This window comes from Pristis pectinata, chromosome 8 (genome assembly GCF_009764475.1).
Source record: "Pristis pectinata isolate sPriPec2 chromosome 8, sPriPec2.1.pri, whole genome shotgun sequence".
NCBI lineage: Eukaryota > Metazoa > Chordata > Chondrichthyes > Rhinopristiformes > Pristidae > Pristis > Pristis pectinata.
The window spans coordinates 57250918-57265794 of NC_067412.1; the positions used below are offsets into that span (position 1 = coordinate 57250918).

The window sequence follows — 14877 nt, forward strand, 5'->3', positions numbered from 1 at the left end:
GTGGACCAACTGGTTAGGATCATGGCTTGTATGTCAGCACAAATTTCTCAAGGCAGCTGAATTTAAAGAGGGTGCTCCACACTCCCCAATTGATTGAGTGGTGGCAAGGCTGGATCAAATGGGGACTACTGTGGGATGAAGTCAAGGGCATTCAGGCCCTGGTTGAGGATATGCTCAACTTGTTTCATCCAATGGACATTATCTGTCTTTCTGTGCTTGATAAGTTCTCCATTCTTGGCTCTTAGTGGGATGGGGCTTTGGTTGTTTGGGCTAGAAACTGCCTTGGCAAATATGTGCTCCAGCTACGTATTTGTGTGGAATCTGGCGAGAAGCTGGGAATGGTACCAGGTGTGCAGGCAGAGTGCAGTGGGAAGGCCAGGTAGACACAATGGGGAAAGGGGCCATGTAATCTTGTCTTCACATGACCTTAGAAAATAAACAGAAACTTTTTTGGAGCTATCTAGTGTTTATGGAAGGAAATGGAGATGATAAGTAGAGCAAAGGCAAAGTTTCCAAGACCACACTTGTAGGGTACTCCTAGAAGAATGTTCCAGCAACAAATCCACCCAGACACTGACACACAAGAAAATACTTGAAAAATCAAGATGGACCAAAATTCAGCAAATACTTTCATGAGAGGTTATACACTTGACATGTTTTTGGATCTTATTTCATCTTCACTTTTCAGTTTATTTTACATTCATTTATTTTCAGTTGAAACAAGGGCCTAGTTCACCACAAATATCAATTCCAGCTCAGTATCCACAGATAGAGAAGGTCAGATGTGTCCCTTGTTGGCTTCTGATGGCATGAGTGCATAAATATCTGATTTCTTTATTAAAAGTTACAATTTTCATGAGTCTCACTATCCTGCCTGTGTGCTTTTAAAATGCTGGACACCACATGCAGTACACTTAGATCTGGTAAAATACCTGTCCAACAAGTTTCACTAAGTTTCAGTGTGCAGTTGAAGTGCAGCACAAGTGCATTTTAATATATCAATTACATCACAAATGATTTGCATTCTGCCGAGCTGGACTGTACCTATAGCAGGAAATGTGTGTGATGATAGTCCCAGAACTTTTTTCACCAGTTCCCACAATGGCTTAATTTCCTTCCCACAATCTCCCATCAAATCTTTGAAGGACACAGGTTCCTGTTAAAATAAACGTACACTACAATCAAAAATGAAAATTTCTCAAGTTAGAGTTTTGCATTTCTTACAGATCTAAGCCTGAGGCTATGGAAATAAAGACTGGCAATTTTTGACCATTAATCTTGGCGTCAATCTTTTGCATAATTTTATCTGTACATTAATTCTAGCATTCATAATAGATACAAGTTCAGTTTCAAAAGCAAAATACTGCAGACAATGGAAATCTGAAACAGCAACACAAAATGCTGGTCAGGCAGCATTACTCAAGAGAAGAAAACAGGATCAAGATTTCAGGTCAATGAAAGTTCATTGATGTGAAACATTAACTGTTTTCTCCTTCTATGATGTCACTTGACCGGATTTAAATTCAGTGTTATTCATAGAGAAAGAAAGTACTTTTAATTTGTTTCATGTCATATCAAAGGAGAAACATCCTATGCAACTATACCTTGCCATCAGACTCAGGAAAGGACATCATTGCTGACCATATCTGAAAAGCATACTTCATTTCGTGAATCTGAACTTGTTGCACCTGAACACCAAATTGCACTTCAAGGTATTCAATTAACTGAAAAAAGATCCAAAATTTAACATTAAATATGGAATTAATTTAATTTATAATAATAAATTATAACAGCCAATGAAAATATATTTTAGCCAACAGCATGCCAGTTAAACAACTAAGACTATGAACTTAATTTCTCAGATTATTAGATAGTTCAAAATCAATGCAATTAATTTGCTGTTTGTGAAAGAGAAAATTTTTATCCCAGATGAACTGCTTCCACACATTAAAAATAATTGGGTGAAAGACAAAAGGCAGCATTATATTTATAAAAGTTCATTGGAAAAAGGGAACAATGTCAATAGACTGGTTGATGTCTTTGCAATTCCTATACATGAAAAGGGACACAGAAAATTCAATAAAAACACCTTCTAAAATCTTAAAATATAGTGGTTAGTTCAAATTTCAAAAAGGAAAGTTATGCTTGATCAACTTTACTGAAATTTTTGGTGAAGAAATTGCAAATAAAAGCAATGCAATATATTTGGATTTCCAAAATGCTTTCAATAAAGATACTGCAAGTAGGCTCATAACATGAGGTGTCGGTGCAGGTATTGGAAAGAATACCAATCCAAATACAAAACAGAAAAGAGCAGCTTCAAAATAGTGACTTGATTTGGCAAAAAGTGTTCAAACAGGACCAATACAGGAACCATTAAATATTAAAAAAATATTTGGAATAATGAAGTAACTGGAAGCACAATTTCAAAATTTGCAGATATAACCAAATGGTGGCAGTAGTGGTTGTGGTGGGAATGATGGAGTTGATTGGGTGGAAGGTGAGGGGCAGTGGTTGTTAACATTTTGCTTTAACCTGTTTTCAGGATTTGGGTCTCCTTTGTGTTGGTTCACTCATTACGTGCCACAGATCCATTCTGACAACTATGCCTTTCAGCACTCAGCTAGCTCTTTCTATGATGGTGTCTCCAAGCCACTCTTGGTGATGAACATTAAAGTTTCCCCACCCAGAGAACATTATGTGCCATTGTTACTTCAGTACTTTTTCCAAGTATTGTTCAACATGGAGGAGTACTAATTCATCAGTTGAGGGAGGACAGTAGGTGGTAATCAAGATGTTTTCTTGTCCACATTTTATCCTTCATGGAATCTGGAGTCAATATTAGGCACTCCAAGGATACTCCCTTCTGTCTATATACCACTGTGCTCCCACTTCTAAAGAGGACTCTGACAAAGTACAAGAAGAAAAAAATACAACATCCCCACCGACTTTTGAGAATTTATGTATAGGTCCTCTCAAAGTGGAGAAGGAGCATTGCAGATGGCATTGATGACTGAGTCCACACAGCAGGAGCACAGAGTAGCCCAGCATAACGGGCAGAAGGAACCACCTCACAAACTACCCACCCAGTCAGAAGCTTCCTGTCCCATGGGTGGAAGAATCTGTAGTTCCCATACTGGTTTCATCAGTCATTTCAGAATACATAGAAATGAAGTGGAAGCAAGTCAGCCTCTATCCCAAGGTTCTGCTTAAGAAGAAAGCCTCTATGGCACTAATTGAAAACCACAAAAAGTCAGTTATACAGCATGGAAACAGGTTCTTTGGGTCCAACTCATCCACACTGAGCAAGGTGCCTTCTGAGCTAGTCCCATATACCTGCATTTGGCTCATATCCCTCTAAACCTTCCCCATCCATAAACCTGTCCAGATGTCTTTCAAACATTGCAATTGTACTCACCTCTACCATTTCCTCTGGCAGCTCATTCCCTATACCACCTTTAAATCCTTCTCCTCTCACCTTAAACCTATGACCTCTACTTCTAGACTTCCCTACACTGGTAAAAAGACTGTGACCATCCACCTTATCTATGCCCCTCATGATGTTATAAACCTCTATAAGGTCACCTCTCAGTTTCCTTTGCTCAGCCTACAGTCCCAGCCTATCCAGTTTCTCCTCATAACTCAAGCTCTCCAGTCCCAGCAACATCCTTGTGAAGCTCTTCTGCACCTTCTCCAGCTTAATTGGATCATTGCTATAATATGGCAACCAGAACTGCACACAGTATTCCAGGTGCGGTCTTACCAATGTCCTACACAGTTGTAACATGATGCCTCAACTGTTGTACATGGTGCCCTGTCCAATAAAAGCAAGCGTGCTATACCGCTTCTTCACCACCTTGTCTACTTGTGTCGCTACTTTCAGGGAACTATGTATTCATACCCCTGGGTCTCTCTGTTCTGCAACACTCCTTAGGGTTCTGTCATTTACGGTGCAAATCTTGTCCTGCTTTAACTTCTCAAAATGCATCATTCGCACTTGTCTGAGTTAAATTCCATCTGCCATTCCTTGGCCCACTTTCCCAGTTGACCTAAATCTTGCTGTAACCTTAGACAACCTTCTTCACTGTCCACTACACAACCAATTTTGGTGTTGTCTCCAAACTTACTAACCATGTCACCTACATTCTCATCCAAATCATTAATATATGACAAACAACCCAGTACTAATCCCTGCGATACACCACCAAAGGCCTCTAATTTGAAAAACAACCCTCCACTTCCACCCTCTGACTCTTTCCATCATGCCAATTTCGTATCCGATTGGCTTGCTCACCCTGGGTCCCATGTGATCTCACCTTCCAGACCAGCCTGCCATGCAGACCTCAAAAGCCATGCTGAAGTCCACGTAGACAACGTCTACTACCCTGCCCTTGTCAATCTTCCTGATCACCTCTTCAAAAAACAAGATTGTGAGACATGATTTCCCATGCACAAAGCCATGCTAACTATTCTTGCCTTTCCAAATTCAGGTAAATCCTGTCTCTGAGTCCCCTCCAGTAATTTTCCCACCACTGATGTTAGACCCACTGACCTGTAGCTCCCTGGCTTGTTCTTGCAGCCTTTCTTAAATAAAGGCACAACATTAGGCACCCTGCGGTCTTCCTGTACTTCACTCGTGGCTAAAGATGATGCAAATATCTCTGTCAGGACCCCTGCAATTTCTTCCCTTGCTTCCCACAATGCCCTAGGATATACTTGGTCAGGCTCCTGGGACTTATCCACCTTTATGTGCTTCAAGACTGCCAGCATCTCCTCTTTCACAATATCCATATGTCTTAGGACTTCACTGTTCTCTTCTTTGAATTTCCTAGTTTCCATGACCTTCTCTGCGGTAAACAGAGACGAGAAATAATCATTTAAGACCTCACCCATCTTCTGTGGCTCCACACATAAATGGCCTCATTGATCCTTAAGGGAATCTATTCTCTCCCCAGTTACCCTTTTGCTCTTAACATACCAATAGAATCTCTTGGATTTCTCCTTTACCTTGTCTGCCAAGGATATCTCATACTCCCTTTTTGTCCTCTTGATTTCATTCTTACGTGTAATCCTACATCCCTTATATTCAAGGGATTTGCTTGATTCCAGGTGCATATACGTGACATACTGTATGCCTTGTTTTTCCCCTGACCAGAGCCTCAACATCCCTTGTCAGCCAGGGTTCCCCAATCCCTCTAAGCGAGTATAATTGCAGCTCCAACCACTAAATACAGTCATTCAGGGGCTGCAGCGAGAAACATTTCCCACGGATTTAGTCACGAGGTATGCTGGAAGTTTCCCTGATCTTCCACATTCTGCAGGAGGAGCAACGACTGCTCTAACTGCCATCTCCAAACCACCAACATTATAGAGGAAAGTGAAAGATCTTACCTAAACTTACCACTGCTCAGCCTCTCAAGACAAAGCCTCTCAAGACAAAGCCTCTCAAAACAAAGCCTCTCAAAACAAAGCCTCAGCATTTCCACCTCACATAGCACTTCAAGTTCACAACTGCCACAATCAAAGTTCTCCCTAAAATGCTAAAAACATTTAACTATTTATTAATCTCATGGCCGTTTGTGGGAGCTGTCTGTTTATGAAATGGCCACTAGTTTTGCCTACATAGTCTTTATGATTCAAAATATTTACTTGAAATATGAAGCACTTTGGGATGATTCTGCAATGCAAAGTGTTACATAAATCTCATTTTTTTATCAGAAGAAAATGAACAAGGATAAGATCTTCTGATGGAACTTTAGGAGTTACGTATTCTAACCTACCTTCCTCTGAGCACGGATAAGCTCATTATCTACTGTGGAGACAAGTGAAGATCCCCCATCATTTTCCATGGAATAAAATTTGACTTTCTTCATAAATACTTCTTCATCAAGCCTCACCCTTTTTAAATACAAAAATTAGAGTGAGACAATTGAATACAGGTCATTTAAAATTAAGCAATCCCTTAGTGTTCCTTATGCTACCATCAAAACCTTGGCAGTTGAGTTACTATTTATGTATTTTTGTACATGTCAGAACACAAACATTTCCAGACAGAAAATTAAGATTTAACAACTTCAGGCTTCAATCATGACAGCATTTTAGGTTAAATTATTTGTGAAACAGTATTAGGCATTTAATCTGCTCTTTATTTTGCATTTGTTCAATAACAAGTAACTATTATTTCTATACTTTAAGTGCAAAATTAATATTCACTTCTATATGTTTCAAACCTAAAAAGAAAATCAGATTTGTATTTTGCTTTAAGAAAATATGCTGACTTGATTAAAATTATCAGCATAGCACAAAATATTAGTTCAATAATGTGATACAGATTAGTACTGCACCATATTTAAATCAACGTAGATGAGTATTGTGACTCTCCCTTTAAAGGAAATGTGGCAGGATGTTCAAAATGGAAAATTAAACAAAAGACAAGTTCTATGAGAGGCAATGCATTGCCATGAAACAAACCTTATAAAAAGAACACAAGAATATTGTATCAGTTACTTGCTCCAAAACATACCAGCAAAAATTAACCCACATTATACTATGATGAACCACTCCTAACACGTACAGGTGACCCCTGTGTAATGACCATTCAGGTTACGCAAATTCACCCTCATGGAATTCACAAATCTCTACCCAAAAATCCAAAATACAGAAAAAAATTCACTCACATGGAATTTATTTGGGGAAACTATAAAATAAATAAACAAAATGCGAAAGAACAACACATTTTGTCGACTCACATTTCTTGACATATACTGTATGCAGATAAGGTGTTTTATTTTAGCATGGTAGGTTCATTTTGCTGTCTAGCTCAAAGGTGATTAGCATCTGAAGTTGCATGTGGCCCCAAATACAGCTGCTGGCCGCTTAAGAAACTGCCTTGTCAGTTTCCAAAGCAAATCTCTTAAGTGGCCCTCTGCTGTGAACCAGCACCTGTGGTACTCATTACTTTAGAGAGAAAAGCATCCTGCAGGAAACACTTCGCCACTTCTAACATGGAATTCAATGGGAAATAGGGTTTTGAGTTTCAAAATCATGATATGGATGGTTTTCTGGGAACACAACCCTTCTGTAACACAGGGGTTGTCTGTACAATGCCACATGGATAAAGATATATATCAGGTACATGAATGGGATACGATCATCAGCTGTATCACACTGTATCAAAAAAGTGCAGATATTCTCCAGGTACATGTGCACATTACTTGTTCTGCTGTCTTCAGGATGGTAACAGATTACTTACCACAGTTATAGCTTCCTCAATCTTTGATCAAAGATTGATCACATATAAACAGGTATTCACATATAATTAAGGAAAACAACTGACATATCAATATGACAATATGAAACTGATTTAAACATCCCGTATGTTAGGCACAAAGCATCAATACAGAACTATGAAACACCAAATAAAAACACAAAACTTCAACATGGTAAGCTACTAATTTCAGCCTTAGAAGTTGATCATTTGAAGCTAAATTTCAAATAAGAACATATCAAAGCTTACATTCATTCTTTATCTTTCATTCTAGCTTTCTGTGAAAGTTCAAAGTACACCACAGTGAAACAAAACGTGATCCAGTGTAACTGTATTTTCAGATCATCTTCGAGCACAGCAATACCCTTTAAGAAGAGTTGTGAATTCTTCACAAAAGAGTTCAGGTAGCCATATTACAGCTGGCCTTAAAATAAATTGTCATAGTTTACAGAAGAGGCAGTTTACAGCAATAGCTGTAATTTCTCATTCTCCTGCATCACCCACAGTTTTGATAAACATCTCACACTTGTAAAAAAAAATCAGTAAATAGATTTGAATACCTTTGGTATTCTATATTGTGTCTTAAGCACTCTTTGAGGCAGAGGTAGGATTAATGATACAAGGGAGTTAGTCTTTCAAATCCCACAAGATATTACACAGAAATGAAATAATTTAGGGTGCTCATTGCATTCAAAAACATTTGTGGACACAAGTGGGATGGGTTGAAAGAGATGAATCTGATCATATTCATTGTTTTGTGCATTCAATTGAATGAAAAACTACTTTTCAATTTATCTTGGTCAATCTTTGTGGAAACTGTACAATGAACAAAGATATCTAATTCAAATCACAATGAGGCTTCATCGTCAAGTGTAAACCCACTAATACAGCTTCCTTTAGCCTTGTTTGCTGTGGGGAAAATAAGAATGTTATTTCATGTCCATACATATAACAATATTTTCTCATTCAAAGTATAATCTTATTTAAACTATACTGGATGTACACAATAACATTAATGTCTCTTCTAAAATTTCACACAATGCCCTTCTGCTGGGCGTAATTACCCATAAACAGCTTTGCAAACAAATGACATAAATCACATGGCATTTGACAGAGTATGGGTTTAAGGAGTTGTAGCAAAACTGAAAATCACAGGCTGGGCAAAGGGAAAACTCCAATGACTGAAGTTACAATTACTGCAAAGGCAGATGGATGATTGGACAATGTTCATCACTGCTCCAGGACATCACTGCAAAGGATCCCCAAATCTGTTCTCTACTCAAATATTTCAAGTTTTATCATGGAACTCAAAATGTAACTAATTGTTGATGAAGTCACTGCTGAAAATGAAGCAACCTCCAACGTGACCAAGATATAAAAACTTGAATTCATAAGTGGCAGGTAATACTCATTCCACGTTAATGCCTAATAATTACTAACAAAAAATACAATCCTTTCTCCTGACCTTAAATGCCCAAGCCCGCAGCACTGATTGGAATCTGAACCCAACAGCCATATTACATCAAGGCAACAAAAGCAGACCAAAGACTGACAAGTGGTTTACTTCTGAAGCCTTAAAACCTTTCTGCTATCTAGCACCTTGTCCGATGTGTGATGGAATGCTCGGCAACCACCTGGATGAACCAGACAGCACTCAAGAAACCAAAACATTATATCACTTCCCTTGATTTAAGCTTCCATCATCAACGCCTGCAATCAGGACCCTGTGGTTGTCAAATGCATATCCTTTTGGAATGCCCTTCCTCCCTTAAGCACAAAAAGACAAGACATGCAATAGGCACACTATTACCCCAAAGTCACACACCACCTTGACTTTAGAATACATTGCTGTTCCTTCATTGTTGCTAGGTCAACATTCTATCCTACATCAATGTGGAAACACAATCAACCCAAGGACTGCAAAAGTTCCAAAAGATCCTTTGTCAACTTTGAAGTCAATTAGGAAAGGGAAAAAACATGGTTTCTTCCAGTTTTTCTTTTGCTCCATAGATTTTCCCCCTATTTTCCTAGTACCAATACTCAATAATATTGTAAGCATCTTTTATATAGGCACCATTCTTTGCCTAACCAGCAGCAGATTCCTCCTCAAATGGCCAGCAGAGGTAGAATAGGCCAAAAGTTTTCCAGGAAAATTTCATGGTTAAAGAGTTTACGTTGATAAGAGAACCAGCAGGATCCTGTGACTTATTCTCTGGAATTCCTTCTGCAAAGCCAATATCCCTATCCAACTTCAAAAAGCCTCTGAAAATTCAGACACAAGAGACTGCAGGTGCAACAAACAATCTGCTGGAGGTACGCAGCGAGTCAAGCAGCATCTGTGAGGGGAAAGGAATTGTCAACATTTCCGTTGAAGACCCTGCATCTGAAAATCCATCTATTTACCAAGCTATCAATCACCTTTTATTAATCTCCTATGAGATTTTCAGTTTTTGCTTCCTTTCTCTGTGAGGTACTTACCTGTTTTTACTTTAATGAATGTATATACCAGTTTGAACTTTTTTCTTACTTGGAAATATTTGGACCAGCCATAATTTTGAGCATTGGAATGAGATCTTCTGCATAACGACACATGGGACCAGTACACAGGAGTTTCACTCTTAAACCTGTTCCTTCTGGAAATTGACCACTATTGGGTACCAAACCTGAAAACAGAGCATCAAAAAAATATTTAGTTTTACAGGGTTTGCACTAAGGACATAAGGTAGCACAGTCAACTTCAAATGGAAATGCAATGATTCAATCACAATTTGGCTGAAGTACATATTTCTTCATTTTGCAGAATATTTTATTCACAAATGATTCACAATGGAAAATCCTAACCAAAGACATCTGTTTCCATTACTCCTTGAAGACTTAACTTTTCAATGCCAATACATTTTATTGAAACATCAAATGACATGAACAAGAAAAGATAACAACATAGGAGGCCATTTGGTTCTTTGAGTCCAAACAGTTCTTTATACAGCACTCTGGTTAGATCCATTTCCCTGCTCTTTCTCATTGCCCTGCAAATTCCTTTCCCACAAGTCCCTATCCAATTTCTTTTTGAAAACCCTGATGCTGCTTTTATTATCTTTACAGCCGGTGAGTTCAAGATCATAACTACTCTCCATCTTAAAAAGCTTTCATCAATAACAACACATTTACTTTTATCTTCATTTTAAATTCATATCTCTGGTCCCTGAACCATCCCCACTTGGACAGAGTTTCTAAATTCATCAGGGCTTGATTTCACAACTTCAAGACATGTAGATAGAATCTCAAAAGTAGCAGCTTCCAGGAAATAACAAAACAATTGCCAGGAAATACAAAATGCTCAATGGGCTGATTTGCTAAGACCAGACTTGAAGCACATATGAACAAAGAGCAAGAGGAGTAGGCCACTGAGCTCTTCCATTTAACAAGATCATGGCTGATTTGATTGTAACCTCAATTGCACATTCCTGTCTACATGGTAACCTTTCACTTCTTGCTCATCTACCTCAATCTCAAAAATCAAAGATTCTGCTTCTACCACTCTTTGTGGAAGAGTTCAAGGACTCTTGGCTCTCAAAGAACACATTTTGCCTTGTCTGTCTTAAATAGCAACTCCTTATTCTTAAACAGTGACCCCCATGTTTTCAGTGTCTTCATCCAAATAATTTATAGTAATTATAAAACACTGAGGCCCCAGCACTTATTTTAAGAAAGGAGAGAGGGAAAAAAACTTCGGAGGACTCGAGGGCTTCAGTTTGGAGGACTTCGGAGCAGCTAAGTTTTTTTCTGTTTATCACTTTTTATTAGGGTTTTAAGTGTAAGGGTTAGATTTTTATAGCTTGCTTTTGTAAGTGTTTTAAGTTTTTCTAACTAGTCGAGTGGGGGCTGGACTGCGCAGGCGCGGCGCAGGCAGCTTAAGAAAGCAAACAGCCTATAGAGCAGACAGCATTGGAGCGGGCCGTGGAGTGAGAGGCAGCAGAGTGGTCGGACTTTTGGCTCAAGGGGCTTTGGCGTGAAGGGGCAAGGAGGGTAAGTAGCTGGTAAGTAGGTAAAGGTAGGCTTACCTGTTGTCTATTATAGATTTGTAGGTAGGATTAACTAGGGGGATAAACAAGGTAGTCAAATGGAGGACATGGTCATATTGCTGCAGCTGTTTGATGTGGGAACTCGTGGACCCTGCTGCGGTCCAAGATGGTTACATCTGCAGTAAGTGCTCGAGGCTGGACGAACTTCGGCTCAGAGTTGATGAGCTGAATCGCAGCTACAAACACTGCGCAGCATAAGGGAGGGAGAGGGTTATGTAGACACAGTCCATCAGGTGACAGTCACCCCCCTTAAAGCAGGTACATCTGAGGTTCAGGATGCAGATAGAATGGTGACTGTCAGGGAAGAGGAAGAAGTCGTCAGGCAGGCAGACAGAGCAGGAACCCAGAGGCTGTTCTCCTCAGTAACAAGTTTTCCGCCTTGGAAGCTGTTGAGGGGGATGACCTGCAGGGCCTAGCTGCAGTAACCAGGTCTCTAGCACTGGACTGGTACTGCTGCCAGAAGGGAAGGGTGGGAAAGAGACACGTGGTAGTGATAGGGGACTCGATAGTCAGGGAAACAGATAGGAGGTTCTGCAGCAGTGAGATTGAATCCCGGATGGTATGTTGCCTCCCAGGTGCCAGGGTCCGGGATGTCACTGATCGGGTCCACAGGATTCTTGAGCGGGAGGGACAGCAGCCAGAAGTTGTGGTCCATGTTGGCACCAACGACATAAGTAGGAAGGGGGATGAGGTTCTGAAGAGCGAGTCAGGGAGCTAGGCAGAAGACTGAGGAACAGGACCTCAAAGATAGCAATCTCGGGATTGCTGCCGGTGCCACGCGATAGTGAAGGCAGGAACAGGAGGAGGTGGCAGATAAATGCGTGGCTGAGAAGTTGGTGCAGGGGTGAGGGTTTTAGATTTCTGGATCATTGGGATCTCTTCTCGGGAAGGTGGGACCTGTAGAGAGAGGACGGGTTACACCCGAACCAGAAGGGGGCCAATATCCTTGCAGCTAGGTTTGCTAGGGTGGTTCGGGAGGGTTTAAACTAGTTTGTGAGGGGGAAGGGAACCAGAGGAGTAGGTCAGTGGAAGAAGGGGATGGGGAAAAGTTGGATCAAACAGGTAGTGAGGCTTTGGGGAAGGAGAAGCAGAATACAGGCTATAAAAGAGGTAAGGTAGATGGACTGAAGTGTGTTTACTTAGATGCAAGAAGCGTCAGAAATAAGGGGGATGAACTGAGTGTTTGGATAAGTATGGGGACTATGATATTGTGACTATTACTGAGGACGTGGCTGACGTCAGGGCAGGAGTGTGATATTGAATATTCCTGGTTTTGGTGTTTTAAGAGGGATAGGGAAGGGGGGAGAAGAGGAGGAAGGGTGGCGATACTGGTCAGGGACACTGTTACGGCTGCTGGAAAGTATGGATGTTTGTAGAAGGATCATCTCTAGAGTCCCTATGAGTGGAAGTACGGAACAAGAAAGGAGCATGTTACTCTACTAGGAGTATTCTATAGGCCTCCCCGGTAGCAGTAGAGATATCGAGGAGCAGATTGGCAGGCAGTGTTTAGGATGAGGAAGCAAAAATAACAGGGTTGTATAATGGGAGACTTCAACTTCCCAAATATAGACTGGAACCTGCTTAGTGCCAAAGGTTTAGATGGGACGGAATTGTTAAGTGTCCAGGAGGGACTCCCGACGCAGTATGTCAACAGGCCGACTAGAGGATGCCATGCTAGATCTAGTTTTAGGAAATGAACCAGGACAGGTGAAAGATCTATTGGTGGTGTGAGCATTGGGGGACAGATGACCATTGCTCCATAACCTTTAAAATTGTCATGGACAGGGACAGGTGCAGAGAGGACAAGGAGATATTTAATTGGGGAAGGGCGAAACTATGAGGCTATAAGGAGAGAACTTGGGAGTGTAAATTGTGAATGTCCTTTTTGAAGGGAAATGTACCATGGAGATGTGATCGATGTTCAGGATCGTATGCAGGATGTTAGGGATAAATATGTCCCGGTGAGGCAGAGAAGGAATGGCAGGATGAAGGAACCGTGGGTGACGAGAGAAGGTGGAACGAATAGTTAGGGAGAAAAAGGTAGCATACATAAGTTATAAGCAGCAAGGTTCAGACAGGGGCCATGAGGAATATAGAGTAGCGAGGAAGGACTTAGGAAAGGGCTGAGGAGAGCTAGAAGGGGACATGAAAACGCATTGGTTAGTAGGGTTAAGGAAAATCCAGGCATTTTTCATGTACGTGAAGGGTAGGAGGATGGCTAGGGTAAAGGTAGGTACTGATTAAAGACAAAGGGTGGGAGAATGTCGCCTGGAGGCGGCAGAAGTGGGAGAAGTTCTCATGAATACTTCTCTTCGGTATTCACCGAGGGACGAGGGGGTTCTTGATGCCGCGGAAGGGAGTGCTGGTAAGGGTAATGTTTTCGAGGTTGTAGATATCAAGAGAGAGGATGTGTTGAAGTTGTTAAATAATATCAAGACAGATAAATCTCTGGGCTTGACGGGATTTTCCCCAGGCCTGCCTTCGAGAGGCGAGGGAGGAGATTGTGAACCGCTGGTAAGGATCTTTGAATCCTCATTGTCCACAGGGATGGTGCCGGAGGATTGGAGGGTGGCGAATGTTGTCCCTTGTTCAAAAAAGGTAGTAGGGATAGTCCAGGGAATTACAGACCGGATGAGTCTCATGTCTGTGGTGGGTAAGCTGTTAGAAAGGATTCTAAGGGATAGGATCTATGATCATTTAGAGAATCATGGACTGATTAGGGACAGCCAGCATGGCTTTGTGAAGGGAAGATCTTGCCTCACAAGCCTGATAGAATTCTTTGAGGAGGTGACCAGGAAGATTGATGAGGGTAGTGCGGTGGATGTGGTCTATATGGATTTAGTAAGGTGTTTGACAAGGTTCCTCATGGTAGGCTTCTTCAGAAGGTCAAAGGCAAGGGATCCAGGGAAGCTTGGCTGTGTGGATTAGGAATTGGCTTGCCTGTAGAAAGCAGAGGGTTGTAGTGGAGGGAGTGCCCTTGGATTGGAGGGCAGTGACTAGTGTGTCCCGCAGGGATCGGTTCTGGGACCTCTACTTTTTGCGATATTTATAGATGACTTAGATGAGGTGGAAGGCTGGGTTAGTAAGTCTGTGGATGACACTGTTGTGGATAGTGTGGAGGGCTGCGGAGTTTACAGAGGGATATTGATAGGATGCAGAGCTGGACTGACAAGTGGCAGATGGAGTTCAATCCGGAGAAGTGTGAGGTGGTACACTTTGGAAGGACAAACTCCAGGACAGAGTACAGGGTAAATGGCAAGGTACTTGGCAGTGTGAAGGAGCAGAGGGATCTGGGGTTCATATTCGCAGTTCACTGAAAGTTGCCTCACAGGTGGATAGAGCAGTTCAGAAGGCCTATGGGATGTTAACTTCCATAAATCGTGGGATTGAGTTTAAGAGCCGCGAAGTGATGATGCAGCTTTACAAAACTCTAGTTAGACCACACTTAGAGTACTGTGTTCAGTTTTGGTCGCCGCATTATAGGAAGGATGTGGAGGCGTTGGAGAGGGTGCAGAGGAGATTTACCAG

At 41.2% G+C, this 14877-nt stretch overlaps 1 protein-coding gene across 1 annotated transcript in view; it reads right to left on the reverse strand.

The window, feature by feature from the left end:
• Positions 1-14877, reverse strand: part of LOC127573658 (fatty-acid amide hydrolase 2-like) — a 45689-nt gene that overhangs the window by 7331 nt on the left and 23481 nt on the right. Inside the window, 4 exon segments of the mRNA XM_052022069.1 lie at positions 1045-1156; positions 1605-1724; positions 5781-5898; positions 9795-9930. Of these exon segments, the coding sequence (XP_051878029.1) occupies positions 1045-1156; positions 1605-1724; positions 5781-5898; positions 9795-9930 (486 nt within the window).